Source organism: Alligator mississippiensis, chromosome 1 (genome assembly GCF_030867095.1).
Source record: "Alligator mississippiensis isolate rAllMis1 chromosome 1, rAllMis1, whole genome shotgun sequence".
Classification (NCBI taxonomy): domain Eukaryota; kingdom Metazoa; phylum Chordata; order Crocodylia; family Alligatoridae; genus Alligator; species Alligator mississippiensis.
The window spans coordinates 433,171,002-433,188,891 of record NC_081824.1 but is presented as its reverse complement, the minus strand read 5'-3'; the positions used below and the strand labels follow the sequence as shown (position 1 = coordinate 433,188,891).

Below are 17,890 nucleotides of genomic sequence, written 5' to 3'. Positions count from 1 at the left end.
GAAGATGAATTAATTAAGATTTGTGGAACATTCAGCTACAACAGAAGAACCTGGACACGGTCTTCATAGGGATAGATTCCTTTACCCCCTGAACAGATGAGGGCTTGGTCAACTGGTTGGAGGGTACAGTTAGCTGCAGCAAACAACTGCATGGGACCACTGAAGTGTTCCAGTTGTTTGCTGTGGCTATTATTTCAAAAGGCGTGGTTTTTCCAGTCAGCTGGAAAGGATCACTGATGAGCTCCAGCTGAATGGAGAAGTACTGAAGTAAAAGCTGCCACAATTAGCAGAATTCTTTTCCCACAGTCTAGCAACTCACTGTAAATTAAGCAGACTGAGAACCTCTCAGATACAATGATCTGCATTCTGGTGATAATGAGCGCTATAGAAATGCCCATGAAAAAACTAATAATGTTGTATTTGGTGTAAGGTTTGGATGGCATGCATTACAGAAGGCCTAAGGGCACACAGTGAATGAATGAAAGGCTATCCATTTCAACTTTTACGTGATGGGTGTAGTAAAACTTACTGAACAGAACAGACAGATGTGCTTGTCTTTCTGTTAGAGGGCAAGATAGCATCTGCAGTTCCTGTGGCCTTATGTTCTTGTGTCACTGATTCCAGTTCAGCAGGAAGTGAGCACTACCATTTATAATCAGTCTGGCGTTTTGGCCAGAAAGCTCTTTAGGCTGTTACTGTATACAGCTGATGCCAGATTCCTATGGAATGCTTCCTGTTTTTGTTGTTCTCCTCATTCCCCTGAATGATTTGCACGGCAAACCATGTGCCTGGCTACATTCTTGATACTGTTGGCCATATTCAGTTATAAAAAATTCAAAGTATGATAAGCATTTTGCAAACAATTAAAGAAATAAATTCGTCACCTTAAGAAATTTACAGTCTAAATAGATAACTAGCAGAAAACAGCTAGATAGTGAGTTATGACCAAGGATCCTGGTTTTCTCTGTTTAAAAATCCAAACTTCTCTGATTAAAAAACCCAAAATCCAAGTTTAAAATGAAACACCACTACATATGTGTGTGTGTGTGGGGGGGGGGGTCAGTTGAACACAATGTTTTATTGCTATATTTACAATTTTAAAGCAATTTGGAAGCCTACCAATGCCTCAATCATTATAATAAAATAAATTCTAAATACTTATATAATTTGGCATTTGATTTTGGTTTTTTATCATGGAACATTAGAACTGTCCCTGCCCCTTTTTCTCATTAGGATCTGGGTCCAGTTGCGGCTGTCCCCTCCCACTGCTTTGTGAGCAGCTCTGATATACCAGTGCCCTGTCCCTGCCCATGCTGTTGCCCCTCACTCCAAACTGGCAGTCCCCGCAAGCCTTGCTGGTGCCCCTCATTCCTGACTCATAGCCCCCGGCCCTGCTGGTGCCCCTTACTCCTGATTCACAGTCTCCTGTTCCCACCGAGGCTCCTCACTTCTAACCCACAGTCCCCTGTCTCTGACAGTGCCCCTCACTCCTGACACAGCCCCTCCACCCCTGCTGGTGCTCCTTGCTCCCAAACCCGCAACCCCCTGGCAGTGCTGGTGCCCTTCCCTTCCAACCCAGTCTCTCCCCACCCCAGCTCTGCTGGTGCCCCTCAAACTGACCTGCTGCCCCCCACCTCCAGACCTCCCAGTGTGCAAGGAAGGAGGTAGGTGTGTGGGGAATAGTGTGGGTGTGAGAGGAAGGGCAGGTGTATGGAGGGGGTGCGGAGAATAAGTCCCCAGATTTCTGTGCCCACAGCAGGGTGTGGGGCTGCAGCCCGGCTGGACCAGCTCTGGACAGGAGCTATCTCTGTGGCCCAGCAGGCGGGACCTGGTGTGGGAGGGAGCTCTGTGCTGCCGTGGTTGCCAAGGTGAGCTGTGGCAGCAGCATGGAGTTCTGCCCTCCACTGCTGTTGGGCAGGCAGGGGGTGCCTCATCTTTGTGGCAATGGAGATGTAGCACTCCATCCTGCACTGGGTCATGGCCACTGGGCCGCAGCGGCAGCTTTTGCCTGGAGCTGGTCCAGCCAGGCTGCAGCCCCATGCCCTACTGTTGGCACAGAAATTTGGTCATGTGCCCCCCCCCCGGTGCCATTGCTTGTGCCCTCCCCCCGCTGTCCCCTATGCTCCCCCACCCACATAGACTTACCTGGAGGGAGCTGCAGGAGCTGTTTTCTACCACACTGTCTAGCTGCAATGTGTACAGGTGTGTGCAGACATGATGCCCCCTGCACCCTGCTCCCCTCAGCCCCAAGCAGCCCTTTGCAGGCTGGAACTCTGCCAGCCTGCAAGGGGAAATCCATGGTTTCCAGGGTTTTTCTCCTTTAAAGGAGAAAATGTGTGTTTTACCATGTTTTTTCATGGCAAATGGAAAACCCAGATGCCTAGTTATGACAAAGCAAGTACCTGAACAAGCACTGGTGTTTGTTACACGCTTTCTACTTCACCCTTTTTGTTATCTCAGTTTTTATTTTTTCAGTTATTGCATCTTCAGTACTGCCCTACCATTTCCCTTCATACTGCACAAAGTTTTCCTATATTCCAGGACAAACTGTTAAAGATATTTATTATTTACAAATTTTCACTGGCTCACTTTCCCTATACTGAACAGTCCTCTTCTTTACCCTAATTTTTTCTATATGAATTCGTAGAACCACTTTCCCCCTTAACTGTCCTGTGATGATTAGTGAGACAGTTCGAGGATTAAACTGATATTATGAAGTTTCACTGGGATTTTAATAAAATTTTGGACCAATCACTTCCCATTTTTACTGCTTTACAACACTAAAAATTTTGCCAGAAGATTATTACATTCATGAACTGTATCACATATTCCTCTTAATACACACAATTGTTTAATATGTGGCCTAGATGTGTTTTATGCTCTATACAAGTATAAAGTTCTGATGCATCATTAGGGAATCTGTCATTTGATTTGAGACAACTCATTTCATAAAGTTATTACACAATTACATCACTTACAGGAAAAAAAAAACTTATGACATCATGGCTACCCATGCCAAGATAAAAGGTACATTTTTAATAAGTTAGCTAATATATTCAATCGTAAGGTAAAACTCTGATCCTGCAGAAGTCAAAGGGAGTTTTGCTGTTGACTTCAACAGGGCCAGGACTGCTGTCTTAGGGTACACACAGAAGTGCAGCTCTCTGCTGTGACTGAGAACGCTTTGCAGGAAGCGTTCTGAGTTGCAACGATCCCCTCCCTGGACCAAACAGAAGTTCACTGTTGGTTCAGGGGGAGGGGAATCTAACTTCTGGCTGCAGCCTGCAGCCAGTTTCCCCTAGCAATGGCCCTGCAGGTTGCAAAATTTTCAGAATGGGATGGGGGGAAGGGTGTAGATGGAGCTCATTGTAGGGGTTCCCCAGCCAGTACTGGAGGGTGGGATGGATGAATTGGACCCCTCCACCCACCATGGGGGTAAGAGGGAGCTCCAATACACCCGGCCTACCTTCCAGTGGAGGCTGAAAAACTCCCAGACCAAACTCCCTCCACTTCCTTTCCTCCCTCCCATGAAAATCTTCCATAGTAGCTTTACTTACACAATGAACAAAGGGATGAGAACATTCCACTAATTAGATTAGTTTAGGGACTTCAAATCACCTTTCAAACAACTCTAGATATCATTCCCATGTTCCATAACAGAGTCATAATTTAGGATGCTCCCCAAGGAGCAAGCTAATAGAGATAATGTTATTTGCATGGATATGATAGTGGACAAAAGTCATATAAGGCAATTACCAACTTTAAAGGCATTTTCCAATGTCACATCCAGCTATGCTCCAAAAAATGAGAAAATTTTGGATGCTGCATAAATTGACAGAATCCTTCATTATGATCTCCACAAAGTTAAGGTGAGGGAGTGGGCAGTAACTTGTAAGACACCTTACAGTACTTGTTTTGAACAGGGACCAGACATTTCTATACATTTGACGCTTACTGGGTCTAGACATTCCTTTTTGGCTCTCGTAAGATTGAAGAATATGGATACATATACCAAGTGATGAAGTGAACCTCTTGTAGCACGTGCAGAAATGAATTTAATTGTGTAAGTGAGTGGAATTTGGTTAGGAAGACTGAATGTTCTCCCCCTTTGACAAGCTACAGAGAAGTTGCTTTAAATCTGATCAGTTTTACTGGGAAATACATTGGAAGTAACTATGCTTCAAAAGATATTTCCATGAAATGCAGTAAGTAGCTTTTTAGTCTGTGCATAATTAGAAAGGAAGAGAAAGTATTACAACACTTGCTAATTCAATTAGAGATATGATACAAAATATACATGACAACTTCATGGAGACTGGGGCTAAGTGCAGATATTTGGGGTACTAGGGAGTTAAATGGATTCAAAATGGCTGCCTGATATCAGGTAAGTTGGAATGGGGGGCGAGTGGTGGGGGTTGGGAGGTTTGCTGGTAGATGGGGGGAGGTGCAATTCATGAGGTATAGGCAGGGCAGGTGCAAACTGTGGGGGGGTTGGGGAGAAGGCATAACCCATGGGTGGTGTGGGATTCCCCTCTGCAAACCTACACCCCCCATTCCTCCTGCCTCTCCTCCCACTGGGACTTATACTAGCTCAGTTCTGAAAGCCATGAACACTGATAAAAATGGCTGCACCCGGAGCAGCTTGTGGGATGGGGGTTGAGAGGGCTGGCTGGTTGGGAGCGGGGAGCCAGGGGGGCAAAAAATAGCCTAGCGGATGGGGGGGTGTGTGAAAAGAGCAGCCTTGGAGCTGGGGCCAGTGGCTGGGTTTTCCCAGCCCTGGGGCTGCGCAGGGAAAGCCTGCAGGAGTTTCATGTTTGACCTGAATCAAGTAAGTTTCATACTATATAGATCTAAGTTCATCTTAAACTGGGTTCTGCGATTTTTTGATTGGTTTGTATGCATGGAACTTCTGTACAGTTACAGATTTAGACTGATTGCTGGTCACTGAGACAGGGTCTGTAAGTGTAAGGTCTTCACTGGGAGAAGCTAAGTTTAAATCAGGTGGCCATTTGGAACCTGATTTAACCTCCCCAATTGTCTGCACTTACCTTGGAAGTTAAGAAACCAAGCAAGAGGCAAAATAAACTAGGTGGGAAATAGTTGTGACTGATTTTCTTTGGATGCCAGTCATGGCATTATAAAGGCCAATGGATTTTTGTTTGTTGCATGTTTACCGCAAGATCCTAATTTCACTTACTAGGTGTGCAACTCTGATTCTATTCCACCTTGCTCAAGTCTCTGAGAAGCTATTAACATATATCTTGTCCATCTTAGCTTTAAGCAACAAGGAAAAGGAAGACCCACCCATCTTTTGCATTAAGGGTTTTTCAGGGACTTAAGTAGAGTCTAATAGGATTGTACTTAAAGACCTAATAGGTGGAACATGATCTAGGCTAAAGTTTTTTAATTAGTTAGCCATATAGATGCTTGAGGGCTTCATAGAAGAAAAAAGAAACAGAAAATAAATTAAAAGTGGAGAAAATAAAAGCAAAAAAAAGTTACTTTAAATGAGGTTTTGATAAACCAGCACTAGTTGTATTTTGATAAAAATTCTCAATTTCACACTGAAAGCTTGAGGAATAGGACATTCTTTCATTACATTATAGCTGATATGTAACATTTAAGGCTTTATGATAATTCTTTGTAGTGCTTAAATGTAATCTTGGAAGCTATGACTGCACAAGCAGTAAAATATTCACTTCTCATAAATGTTACATATGTAGTCATACAATAAGATTCCCTGCAGTGATTATTTTCACGTCCTGCTCTGAACCCTCCTTGCTCTTTCCCGAATAATAAATAAGATCACTCAGCAGGAAAAACAAATCTCATCTAATTTCTGGAGCTATTTTTCTGGTGAAGCAATTCTATGGCCTGCTCATATCCTTAGGGACAATTTTGAATGCAATGATTTTCATAAGCTTGCATTACATTTTATATGTTCTCACCACTCCCATTTTAATTCCTTAATATAGTATGAAGAAATACAAAGTAACTTAATCTACAATGACTTCCACTTAATATGATTGCCTCTCGAGGAATCACATTATTTTTATTGATTGTATTGTGCTTTTTATCACCTATTTTGATGACTTTCAGCTGTTAATATTGGATTGGATAATTCAATCAGAATTAATTGAAACACGCAATGACAATTAGAGATGATTTATCATGTACAACATGAGTGACTTGCAATATATTTCTGAAGGTTTCTCCTTTCTTGCTTTCCTGAAGCAGTATATAGTTAAAGAGGTAGCAAAGTAACATTTCAGTGCACTAAACTGCATGCAGCCAGGAATCAAATTTATCTCCTTTAATGGACTTACTTTTACTGGCTATATGCTGCCCCTGCACCTTCCACAGACCAGGGTCACTGGAGGCAATTTCCCTATGGCTTGACAGGTCTCAGGTACTGGTGAGAGGGGCATTTTTCTGCTGCTTGACTTTTTCCAAGGACCACAGTTTCATAGTAGTTAGGGTCAGGAGGGACCTGAATAGATCATCTAGCCTGACCCCCTGCCACAGGCAGGAATGAACGCTGGGTTCACAAGACCCCAGACAGGTGATCATCCAACCTCCTCTTGAATATGCCCAAGGTAGGGGCGAGGACCACTTCCCTCGGAAGCTGGTTCCAGATTTTGGCCACCCTAACTGTAAAATACTGCCTTCTGATCTCTAACCTAAACCTATTCTCCATCAGCTTCTTACCATTGTTCCTTGTCACCCCAGGTGGTGCTGGGGAGAAAAGGGCTCTACCTATTTGCTGTTGATCTCCCCTGATGAGCTTGTAGGCAGCCACCAGGTCCCCCCTCAGCCTCCTCTTGCTGAGGCTGAACAGGTTCAGGTGCCTCAGTCTCTCCTCGTAGGGCCTGTCCTGCTGCCCTCTCACAAAGTGGGGGGCCCTCCTCTGAACAGTCTCTAGGCTGGCCACATCCCTTTTGAAGTGTGGCGCCCAGTACTGGATGCAGTACTCCCAACTGCAGCCTGACCAAAGTCACATAGAGGGGGAGTATCAACTCTCTGGACCGGCTTGAGATGCACCTTTGGATGCATGACAAGGTATGGCTGGCCTTGCTGGCTGCGGTCTGGCATTGGCAGCTCATGTTCATCTTGGAGTCAATAATGACTCTGAGATCCCTTTCCGCCTCTGTGCTTTCAAGCGGGGAACTCCCCAGCCTGTATGTATGCTGTGGATTCCTTCTCCCAAGGTGGAGCACCCTGCATTTGTCTACGTTGAACCCCATCCTATTCTCATCTGCCCACTTTTGTAGTCGATCTAAATCTAGTTGCAGTCTCTCTCTCCCTTCAAGTGTGTCCACCTCGCCCCACATCTTAGTGTCATCAGCAAACTTGGACAGTGTGCCTTCCACCCCCTCGTCCAAGTTGCTGATGAAGATGTTAAACAGTGCGGGTGCGAGGACCGAGCCCCGGGGTACCCCACTGCTCACATCTTGCCAGGCTGAGTACAACCCATCCATCGCTACTCTCTGGGTGTGCCCCATCAGCCAATTTTTTACCCATCCAACTGTGCAGGCATCAATGCCAATGTTAGTCCTTTGTGTGGTTTTTACTGTTTCCCAGCTTGCACATGGTTGTTAACTGAATCCAGCCCACCTAAATTCTGTTTTTAGAAGTATTTTAATTCTTAGTGGTACCTTTTTTAAAACTGTTACTGAAACTGAACAATGTTTCCCAGGGTAGCATTCCCATAAGCCTCTAATTATTGTGACTTAAAAGTGCCACACGCTCTCAACAGTTTCAGTGTAGAAACTCTTATGGCTGTGAAGAAGTTGTTCTGTTAAAGTGTTCATATCACTCTGCTGATGAAAAATAAGACCAAATTACAGAACAGTTGCTGGGGTTTTTTCCTTTGTATTTTTCATTCGTACTTACTGATCCTGTTAATCCTAATGGATGGGAATCAGGGCAATTTAAAAATACTTTAGTCATTGAAATGGCTATTACAACTATATTGTTCAACTAAAAAGTAGCAGTATGCTGAGGCTAAGCATAGGCACTCATTTCTAGTGCTGCACATTTTTGAGAAAAGGCAAGTTTACAAGCATTCTAACCTGCAGCTACACCTTCCTGGCAGGCAAGCTGAGGCTGAGCTTTGCCCTTGAGGAAATGCCCTTGTGCCATAACTAGGTCTGAGGAAGGAATGGAGGGACCAGAATGAGACAAGCTGCAGCTATCCCCCACACTCTGCCTCCATGTCTTCCACAGAGCAGGGTGAGCCGGGTACCCTGTGGAAGGGGCAGGAAGCAGCAGCAGCTTGACTCATCCCAGTCTGTGGAAGGCACAGAGCATATCTCCACAGCTCTCTTCCTCCCAGAGAAGGGGAAGAATTAAGCTGTCACTGCCCTCCATTCCTTCCTCAGACCTAGTCATGGCACAAGGGCATTTCCTCAAGGGCAAAGCTCAGCCTCAGCTTGCCTGCCAGGAAGGTGTAGCTGCAGGTTAGAATGCCTGTAAACTTGCCTTTTCTCAGAAATGTGCAGCACTAGAAATGAGTGCCTATGCTTAGCCTCAGCGTACTGCTACTTTTTAGTTGAACAATATAGCTGTAATAGCCATTTCAATGACTAAAGTATTTTTAAATTGCCCTGATTCCCATCCATTAGGATTAACAGGATCAGTAAGTACGAATGAAAAATACAAAGGAAAAAACCCCAGCAACTGTTCTGTAATTTGGTCTTATTTTTCATCAGCAGAGTGATATGAACACTTTAACAGAACAACTTCTTCACAGCCATGAGAGTTTCTACACTGAAACTGTTGAGAGTGTGTGGCACTTTTAAGTCACAATAATTAGAGGCTTATGGGAATGCTACCCTGGGAAACATTGTTCAGTTTCAGTAACAGTTTTAAAAAAGGTACCACTAGGCATTAAAATACTTTTAAAAACAGAATTTAGGTGAACTGGATTCAGTTAACAACCATGTGCAAGCTGGGAAACAGTAAAAACCACACAAAGGACTGACAGCAAGAAATATATGCCAGCAATTGCTGTGCTAGTACTCCAAAATTTAAAGTCAGTGAAATATATTCCGTGGAATCTTTGGCAATTTCCCAGTCAAGCAGGTGATTTTTATTAAAGTTCAGAGTTGACAGATTCTACTGTATTTCTGACTTTGTCCATAGTACTGGGTATCATTAGGGAGAACAATTCATAAAGTAGGATGGAAGTCACTTTTGCTTCTTTAAAAATGTATTTACAGCCAACAACAGGGATTATGCTTGGGTTCATTAAAAGAGGGGTTCCATTAATAACACTTTTTACTTCTGACGTGAATTATTTAAGACTACCTTCTTACGTAAAGACCCTCTTACATACCGATTTTACATGCTATGTAATTAACATTATTTTTAGAAGCCTAACAATAAACCTTTTTCCTATTTTTCTTTTCCTTTTGCAGAATACTGATTTTTTCCCCCTCTATTGCACAGCAATTTGAAAACAATATCTCTTTGCTACTTGGGCCTCCTCTACATATTACATATATTATACAATTACCTGATGAACTGTGCAATTACTTTAGATTGGCTACACACACAAATTAACTATGGTGCTGTAAATAGGTCCAACCGGCTATAAAGTTACTGCTGGAAAATGTGTAATAACTTTAGAGCTGGTTTCTACCCAGCTCTAATTTGCATGTGTAGTCTGTGCCCTGTGGGTGGGAGCCCCATCAGCTGACAGAGCTCCCTGCTGCAGGGGTTGCTTTGCGCATCCCCATGGCTGGAAGATTGCAGCTGCTCCCCCTGCACCAGTAATAAGGCATGATGGGATCTAATTCGTGATCCCACAATCATACCTCCTAACATGCACATGTGGCATGGCAGGAAGCACAATTATGTAGATCGTGAATTAGATCCCATTGAGCCTTTACCTGCACATGCAGAGGGTCCATTGCAGAAAAACACACCTGATTATGAACAATTCAGAGGGAGAGATGGATTTTTCTAAAGTCAATATTAAGAAGACAGAATACGAAGGGACTCCTGGGTCACTGAATCCAGTCCTTCAGAAATTAGAAGACTTCTACAAATCAAATCCATAGCAAAACAACAGAGTGAACCTTGACAAAACACAAGACATAATCTGCCACAGGTAAGGCAGGGTGACCAATGTCCTGCTGCTGCAAGGGATGTTAAAATATGCTTGAAAGATCCCAGGACGGTAACACACCCCCCCAACTCCATACCAATCTGACCATGGGGTAAAATTCTTTCCTGACCCAAATATGGTGGTTAGTCTGACTCTGAGAAGAGGAGCAACACCCATTAGTCAGGAACCTCTGATTTTAAGTCCCAGCACAAGCATTGGTACACACGAGTCAAACCCCAGCCTTGGTCGCAACCAACGCTCAATGCCTCTGAGAAAGGCTTAAAAAAAAATATTTCCCAACACAGCAACAGGAGGAGAAAGAATTCCTTCCTAACCCCATGCAGCAACCAGTAAAGCCCAGAAACATGGAAAATACCCATAGTTACACCTAGATCATCCCCGACCAGTGGCTGTCTAATCTCTTCTTGAACACCTCCAATGATGAAGGGTCCACAACTTCCCTAGGCAGTCTATTCCACTGCCTCACCATTCTAACAGTGAAGAATTTTTTCCTGATATGCAATCTAAATATACTTTGCTCCATCTTCAAGCCAGTGGTCCGTGCCCTAGTCTCTGCAGCAAGTGAGAAAAGGTGTTTTCCCTCTTCTTTATGGCAGCTGTTCAGGTATTTGAAGACTGCTATCATGTCCCCTCTTAAGCACCTTTTCTGCAAGCTGAACATGCCTATTTCCTTCAAACTCTCACTCTCTTTGTATGTCTCGCCTTCCAAACTCTTTAACATTTTTGTCACCCCCCCAAACCTCTGTAACTTCTCCACAGCTTTTTTAAAACGTGGTGCCCAAAACTCTATACCATAGTCCAGATAAGGTCTAATCAGTAATGAGTACAGAGATGCTATCACCTCCTATGTTTGACACCTAATGCTGCTATTGATGCATCCCAAAACCGCATTTGCCTTTTGTGCAGCTGCATGATGCTCATATTGAGTCTGTGATCTACCACAACTTCTAGATCGGGGTAGGCAACGTTTTTTGGCCGGCGTGCCGAAAAACACCACAATGCCTACCTTGGAAGGTGCCAGGGTGCTGGCAAACCAGAAAAACAAAATGAGGGCAGGGGGTACATGGCAGGATGCCCTGCTTCTGCCCCTTGCCCCCCACCCAGAGCCCCTGCCCCCCAGCCCTGTTGCCCCTTGCCTCCCACCCAAAGCCCCTGCCCCCTAGCCCTGCTGCCCCTTGCCCCCCACCCAAAGCCCCTGCCCTCTAGACTGGGCTCTGTAGCTGTCAGCAGTTACCCCAGCTCTGGGTAGCTCAGGAGCCCGGGCTGCTCCCAGCAGGGTTTGCAGCATCCCAGCTGCTTGCTGGGAGCAGCCTGGGCTCCCGGCTGGCAGCAGCTACCCAGAGCTGGGGCCGACTGCAGCTGGGAGGCTGCAAACAGCTGTGCCAGGCTCCACAGCTCTGGCATCAGCTCCATGCTTGCTGCAGCTGCCCAGAGTGGCTACAAACAGCTGTGCCGGGCTCTGAAGCCCAGTCACTAGCTCCATGTTGGGAGTGGGGGAGAGACTGGGGTTGTGCTGCCTCACGCCCCTCCCCCACTGCCCGCTCCGAGGCGCACTTGCACATGCTGGTACAGAGCTGATGCCAGAGCTGTGGAGCCTGGCACAGCTGTTTGCAGCCTCCCAGCTGCAGCTGACCCTGGCTATGGGTAGCTGGTGCCAACTGGGAGCCCAGGCTGCTCCCAGCAGGCAGCTGGGATGCTGCAAGCCCTGCTGGGAGCAGCCCAGGCTCCATTGCTGGCAGCAGCTACCCAGAGCCGGGGCTGGCTGTGGCGTCCCGAGCAAAATGGCCTCGCATCTTTCTCAACACGCATGCCAGGGGTTGGGGGTTGCCTACCCCGTTCTAGATCCTTCTCCATAGCACCATCATCCATCCACGTGTCATCTATTTTCTATTCCTGTTTTTGATTAGTCCTTCTGAGGTGCAGCACCTTGCATTTGTCAGCATTGAATTTCATTCTGTTAACTCCAGTCCAGCTTTCCAATCTAGCTTTCCAACCTGTTGAGATCTTTTAAAGAGGGGCACTACATTAGCCCTTTTCCAGTTTTCTGGTACCTTGTCCATCTCTCACTACTTAATTGCAAGGGGCTCCAAGATCTCCTCTGCCAGCTCCTTCAGTGCCCTGGATAAAGTTCATGAGGCTCTGTTGACTTGAACTCATTTAGACCCATCATAAGCTCTCTGACAGTCTCTTTTGTTATCTTGTTCCTCAGCTTGTCCTTTTTCCTATCCAAATAATCTTAATTGGGTTGCAGCCTAATTTTTTTGTGAAGATTGAGGCATAGTAGCTGTTGAATAAAGCCACCTTCATTGCATCTTTTGTTAAGAGTTTCCCTTGGCTAGTTAACAAACCCACAGTTTCCTTGGGCTTTCTTTTCTGGCCGGCATACTTATAGAACCTCTTTTTGGTGTTTTTAAACTCCCTCATCAGATGCAGCTCATTCTTTATCTTTGCCTCTGATCATGTTCCTGAAGTCTTGCTATTTCATGGTATGCTTCCTTGGTTTCCAGTCCATTTTTGCACTGCCTGTATGCTTTCCTTGTGCATTTGAGGCAACCTTGAAGCTCTCTGTACAGCCACATTGGTCTCTTACCATTCTTCTTGTACTTCCATTGTATCAAAAGTTTCTTGCTGTGCTTCCAATACTGTGCACCTTGGAAGCTTCTAGCCCTCCTTTTTTCCCATGGCACCATGCCTATTAATTCCTTGAATCAGCTGAAATCCACCTTTTGTGAAATCTAGCATCTTAGTTCTCCTGATCTCATGCTTTCCCTGTCTCAGGATCTGGAATTCTATCAAACTGTAATCACGCTCCCAAGTTACTGATCATCTTCACGTCCTGCACCAGTTCTTCCCTATTGGTCAGGACAAGATCCAAGATATATGATTCCCTGGTACAGAAAGCTGTCCTCCGAACAAGTTAGGATCTGACTTGACATTTTATGTTTGGCTGTACTGTTCTTCCAGCAGATGTCCAGAAAGTTGAAGTCTCCCATCAGAACCATCACATAGTTTTTGGCTAATTTTGTCACCTCCTTAAGAAATGCCCCATCTACTGCTTCTTCTTCAACTGGTGGCCTATAATAAATCCCCACCATTATATCAATGCTTCATTTCATCTTCTATCTTCACCCAAATGAATTCTGCTCTGTTATCTTTTTCTTCCTGAACCAGGGAACAAGCGTATGCATTTCTGACACACAAAGTGACACCACCACCTTTTCCACCAATCCTGGCCTTCCAAAACAGAGCGTAGCTCTCAATGTTCCAGTCATAAGAGCTGTCCCACCAGGTGTATGCGATGCCAATCAGGTCATAGCTCATTTCACAGGCTGCCAATTCCAGCTCATCTTATTTCGCACACTTCTTGCATTTGTATACATACATTAGATGCGTTTTGCATTCCAACGTACTCGTTTTCCTTTTGCATCACTTGTTGCTGTCCTGTGGCTCCCTGGCCCTTTCTGAGAGTTGAGCTGCTTTTTCCAGTCCCTTCCCCTCTGGATTGTTAGCTCTGTTGCTAGATAATTTTGTTCATCATCACCCAAGGAACCTAGTTTGAACCCTTACTAGGTTAGCCAGATGATGTGCAAAGATGCTGTTCCCAGTTCTAGTTAGAACATCCATCCAGTGTCAAAGAACCCAAGCCCTTCATGCCAATACCACCACCTTAGCCACAGATTTACTTCCAGGATATGATAGTCCCTGCTTGGGTCCTTGCTTTCTACTAGGAGGATCAATGAAAACACCACTTGTGCTCCAAGCTCCTTAATTCTCCTGCCAAGAGCCTCATAGTTGCCTCTGATCTGTCTGTCATTATTCTTGGCAGCATCATTGGTGTCTACATGGACAAGAAGGAATCTGACATCCTGAATTCAGGCTCCAAGCAGACAGCACACCTCCTGGGACCCCAAATCTGGATGACAAATTGGTGCCTCTGTTCCCTGAAGAAGGGAGTTACCAACGACCACCACTCTTCTTTTCCTTCTTGGTGCAGTGGTCCTAGACCCCCCACCTCTGGGACCCTGTATTTCCTGCTCTCTAGACTGCCAAGTGCTCTGCATGATGCCTGCAGATGTTCTCATCTTCTGCCTCTTCCTCAGCCTTTCCACCACAGAGTGCTTGAAAGTGGTTACTCAGTCTGCTCCTTTTCAATTCTGGAGACTCTCCTCCTTTTAGTAGTCACATGCTGCCATCTCCCCTTTTCCTTTTGGCCTGTCCAGTACTAGCCTTACATAACTCCTGTCCAAGTAAACTTCCTTTTTATTGATAAAATGCAGTGTGAATATCCATGATTCCAACCTTTGATTTTTTTTCCTCCAGGGCAGACACCAGATGCAGATGAAGTGTCTTGACCTCCGGGAGGAACACAAACATGGCATATTGTGTGCAGGCCACAACTGCTGACCCAGCCACCATTTATGACTCATTTACCCCCTGGAGAATATGTAGGCTGTAAACCACACAAACTAAACACCCAAATCTGTGCCCAGACTCCTTCCCTTTCTGTTCCTTGCTCTTTTTTTTTTTTGTAAGGGGCTGCCTTTTATAAGGCTGCTTAGCTTAGCTCCATCCTTCAATTAGACAGAGGAAGCCCTGTCAATCAGTCACTACAGAGGGGGTAAAAAACAAACAATCCCCCCCCCATAAAAAACCCATAAAAACCCCCACACAGCAGGCACTAGGCAAACACTAAAGCACCAATCAGACACTCCGAGTCAAGGACTCAAGGCAGTCCTGCTGCTGAGTTGCTTATCTCATAGCAGCTCCCTCTCTGCTTCAGCCCTTCAGAAATTAGAAGACTTTCCTTTGATGGTCTTTAAAGATAGGTCAAACTTGGGATATAGTCTACTACTATCAACCCATTAACAGAGCTGTAGATATCTGTATGTGTCTTGTAAATATAGGCGAAAAGTAAGCTTTATCAAAATTAACTCAGGCCTGACTGAACTAATTTTAAACTTCTACAGTGATACTTTCTTATATGCTCCCTTCTCATAATAATCTGTATTAGCAAATATTGTTTTCTGTACTGTGAGATATGATCATAGCTTAGATGCAAAGGAATATACTTAAATAATTTAATATATTTTCATTCAGTGGATAAAATTTGTAAAACCGTGTATACACTTCAAAATCAAGTATGAATGCACATACCTTAAAGAATTCCTTCTTCTCTACATGTTTATTGCCATCAGTATCCAGCATTTTAAATGCAATATGAAATCCAGACTGTGGTTCTGTAATGAAGTGCAAAAATACATATACATTTCTATATGAATATTTAAGGCAGCTGAAACCTTGCCTGCAGCTTCAGTTCTCCATAGTTAGACAGGTAGTTCATATTTCTAACAAACCACATGAACCATAACAACTATTATATGAACAATGGAAAATAATTTAATAATAATTTCAGAAGATGGTTGATAGGGTGGTGGGTAAGGAAGCTTGAATAGTGCCTAAATACAAATACAATGTTTTTTTCTTAACTTCTATGAAAATTAATGGCCTAGCAACTTTTTCTGTGCATCCCTTTTATATGTCTCCATTGTCCCTTACCATTATTAAGCTCTACTTTTATCCTGGAGTGACCTGGAAGTGTCTTTGAAAGCCAATCAATATTCCCAAATTGGTTAGATGATTCACCATAGGGTGGTCTCAGGAATATTGTCCTCTTATAGACAGGGTATACAATAAACATTTTTTTCTATCTCCACTGCTTTAGAAAGCAAGAGATTGGATTTGTAAAATTACAATAAATTATCTGTGGTGGTAGCATGGGAATTAGCAAGAGCATCACTGAGCCAACCCACATATTTTTTTTTAGGACCATATTTTTAACTTCTTTTAGGAGAAAGCTCACTCTACACAATTTTTAGCTCTCAGTTTACAAACAAACCTAAATTTTATAAGTTTTTGCAGTTGGCAGAATTATACTTTGTAATTATTTCACAAAGTTGGTGCCACTTTTTCAACCAAAAAAAAATCATGTGGTCTGAGTTGTGTGAGAGCATTAAGAAAATACAAAGCTGCCTGAACTGGTCTTAATTTGCTGATTTGAGATGACCAGACCCATTAATGGATTGCCCTACTAGCTGGACTACACAGGAATCATATAGTGATAAAATGTGTTTCAAGACCACTGCAGGAGCAAGCCAGCACAGTTAATTTGGGGGGTATTTGCAACTCTATCAGTAATTCTGCCCTAGACAAACCAGTCAGATGTGAACGTGGAACATCTGCTTTCATTCAGTGGGGACACTAATGCCTTAAAAAATTAAAGTTTAGTCCAAAGCGCAATGAAACATGACATCCCTTGAGACCCCATGAGGCCATTCAGAAAGTTTTTGGAGACAGAGTCCATTAGCCAATGACTGACAAAAATCTACATTTTTTTAACCTTATGGTAAAAAAGCTTATATTTTTTCAGAGTGAAAAATATTGACATGTTCTTTACTACTTTATAGTCAATGTAATAAAAATATTATAGTTTGTCTTTATATGTCATTACCTCTCCATCAGCTAATTAACATTTTCAAGTTACTAAGTACCCTAATATTTTATAAATGTCACTGCAGTGTACTAATCAGAACTCTAGAGAAAACCCCCAAGCTGATTGAGTGATGATATGATGAGCTAAGCTAGCTTCCACCTTATAGAAATGTTTCTTTCTATATGTTTCACCAACAGCATTCACTTATTAAACAGCATCAGGAAACTATGCTATAGCAACTTTAATTCTCTAAAGTGTACTGATTTATTATATAATGATTCATAACATCTGGGTCACAATTTATATTTCTTAAAATATAGGAGCTAAAGCCACTCACATAGTTCACAACATGCCATTCTTATCTGATATGATGTAACCCTTTATGGTATGCATTTATAAAATAAGCATACTTCAAAGTGCTCAAACATATTTGTGTTTAACTCCATAGTCAGACAAAACTGTAGAATCTGAAAATCAGATCTTCATGTTAATCTGCATAGGTAGGTTACACTGAGTACCTTTCCTGCAAACATTAATTATCTCAAGCTTTTATAAGTACTAATTGGAATAAAGCTTTTGGTAGAGGTATCATACTCAGTTTATAGTCTCTCACTAGGAAGAGGCTCCAGAAATCCCTAAAAAGGGAACACAGTTTAGCATTCCTGAAAAAAGACATTGTGTAGTCAAGGCACATGTGAAAAGAAAGGGGATAGATACTGCAATGGATCACATAAGGCCTTTATTTGGCAAACATTTTTGAAGATGAGTCTTAATACCCAGAATATAGATGGTAGCAGTGTTTCCTAGTAAATACAGGACTCAACTGGGACTCAGAAGATCTGGAGAGTCTATTCTACTGGTGAGCTACTGGGTGACCTTGAAGAACTCATTCTACTTCCTTCTGCCTCAGCTTCTTCAACTGGAAAACTGGGATAATTACATTTACAGGCATTATTATTATTATTACTACTACTACTACCACCACCACCACCAGATGTACAGAAACAAGGGAGAGGCCCTACTAAGTTGCTGAACCAGACAACTGTATGGGATTTGGGAGACCTTATTAAAAAAACACAAGAGAGCAACTTTGAATAATCTAATTGTTTCTAGGAAGATGCAAGGATTCACAGACATGTAGGCTACACAACTATGAAATATCCAGAGCTGATTGACATGGGATACTTCTTAGATACAGATGGAGGGACTAACAGTTGTTGACATTTGCTTTCAGAATGATGTATATGATAACCTTTCGTGTAATTTAA

The 17,890-nt window shown here is 43.4% G+C and overlaps 1 protein-coding gene across 1 annotated transcript in view; it reads right to left on the bottom strand.

The window, feature by feature from the left end:
• Positions 1-17,890, bottom strand: part of MICU2 (mitochondrial calcium uptake 2) — a 239,826-nt gene that overhangs the window by 47,369 nt on the left and 174,567 nt on the right. Inside the window, exon 6 of the mRNA XM_059720513.1 lies at positions 15,287-15,369. Coding sequence (XP_059576496.1) covers positions 15,287-15,369 — 83 coding nt within the window. The remainder of the gene's footprint in view (positions 1-15,286; positions 15,370-17,890) is intronic.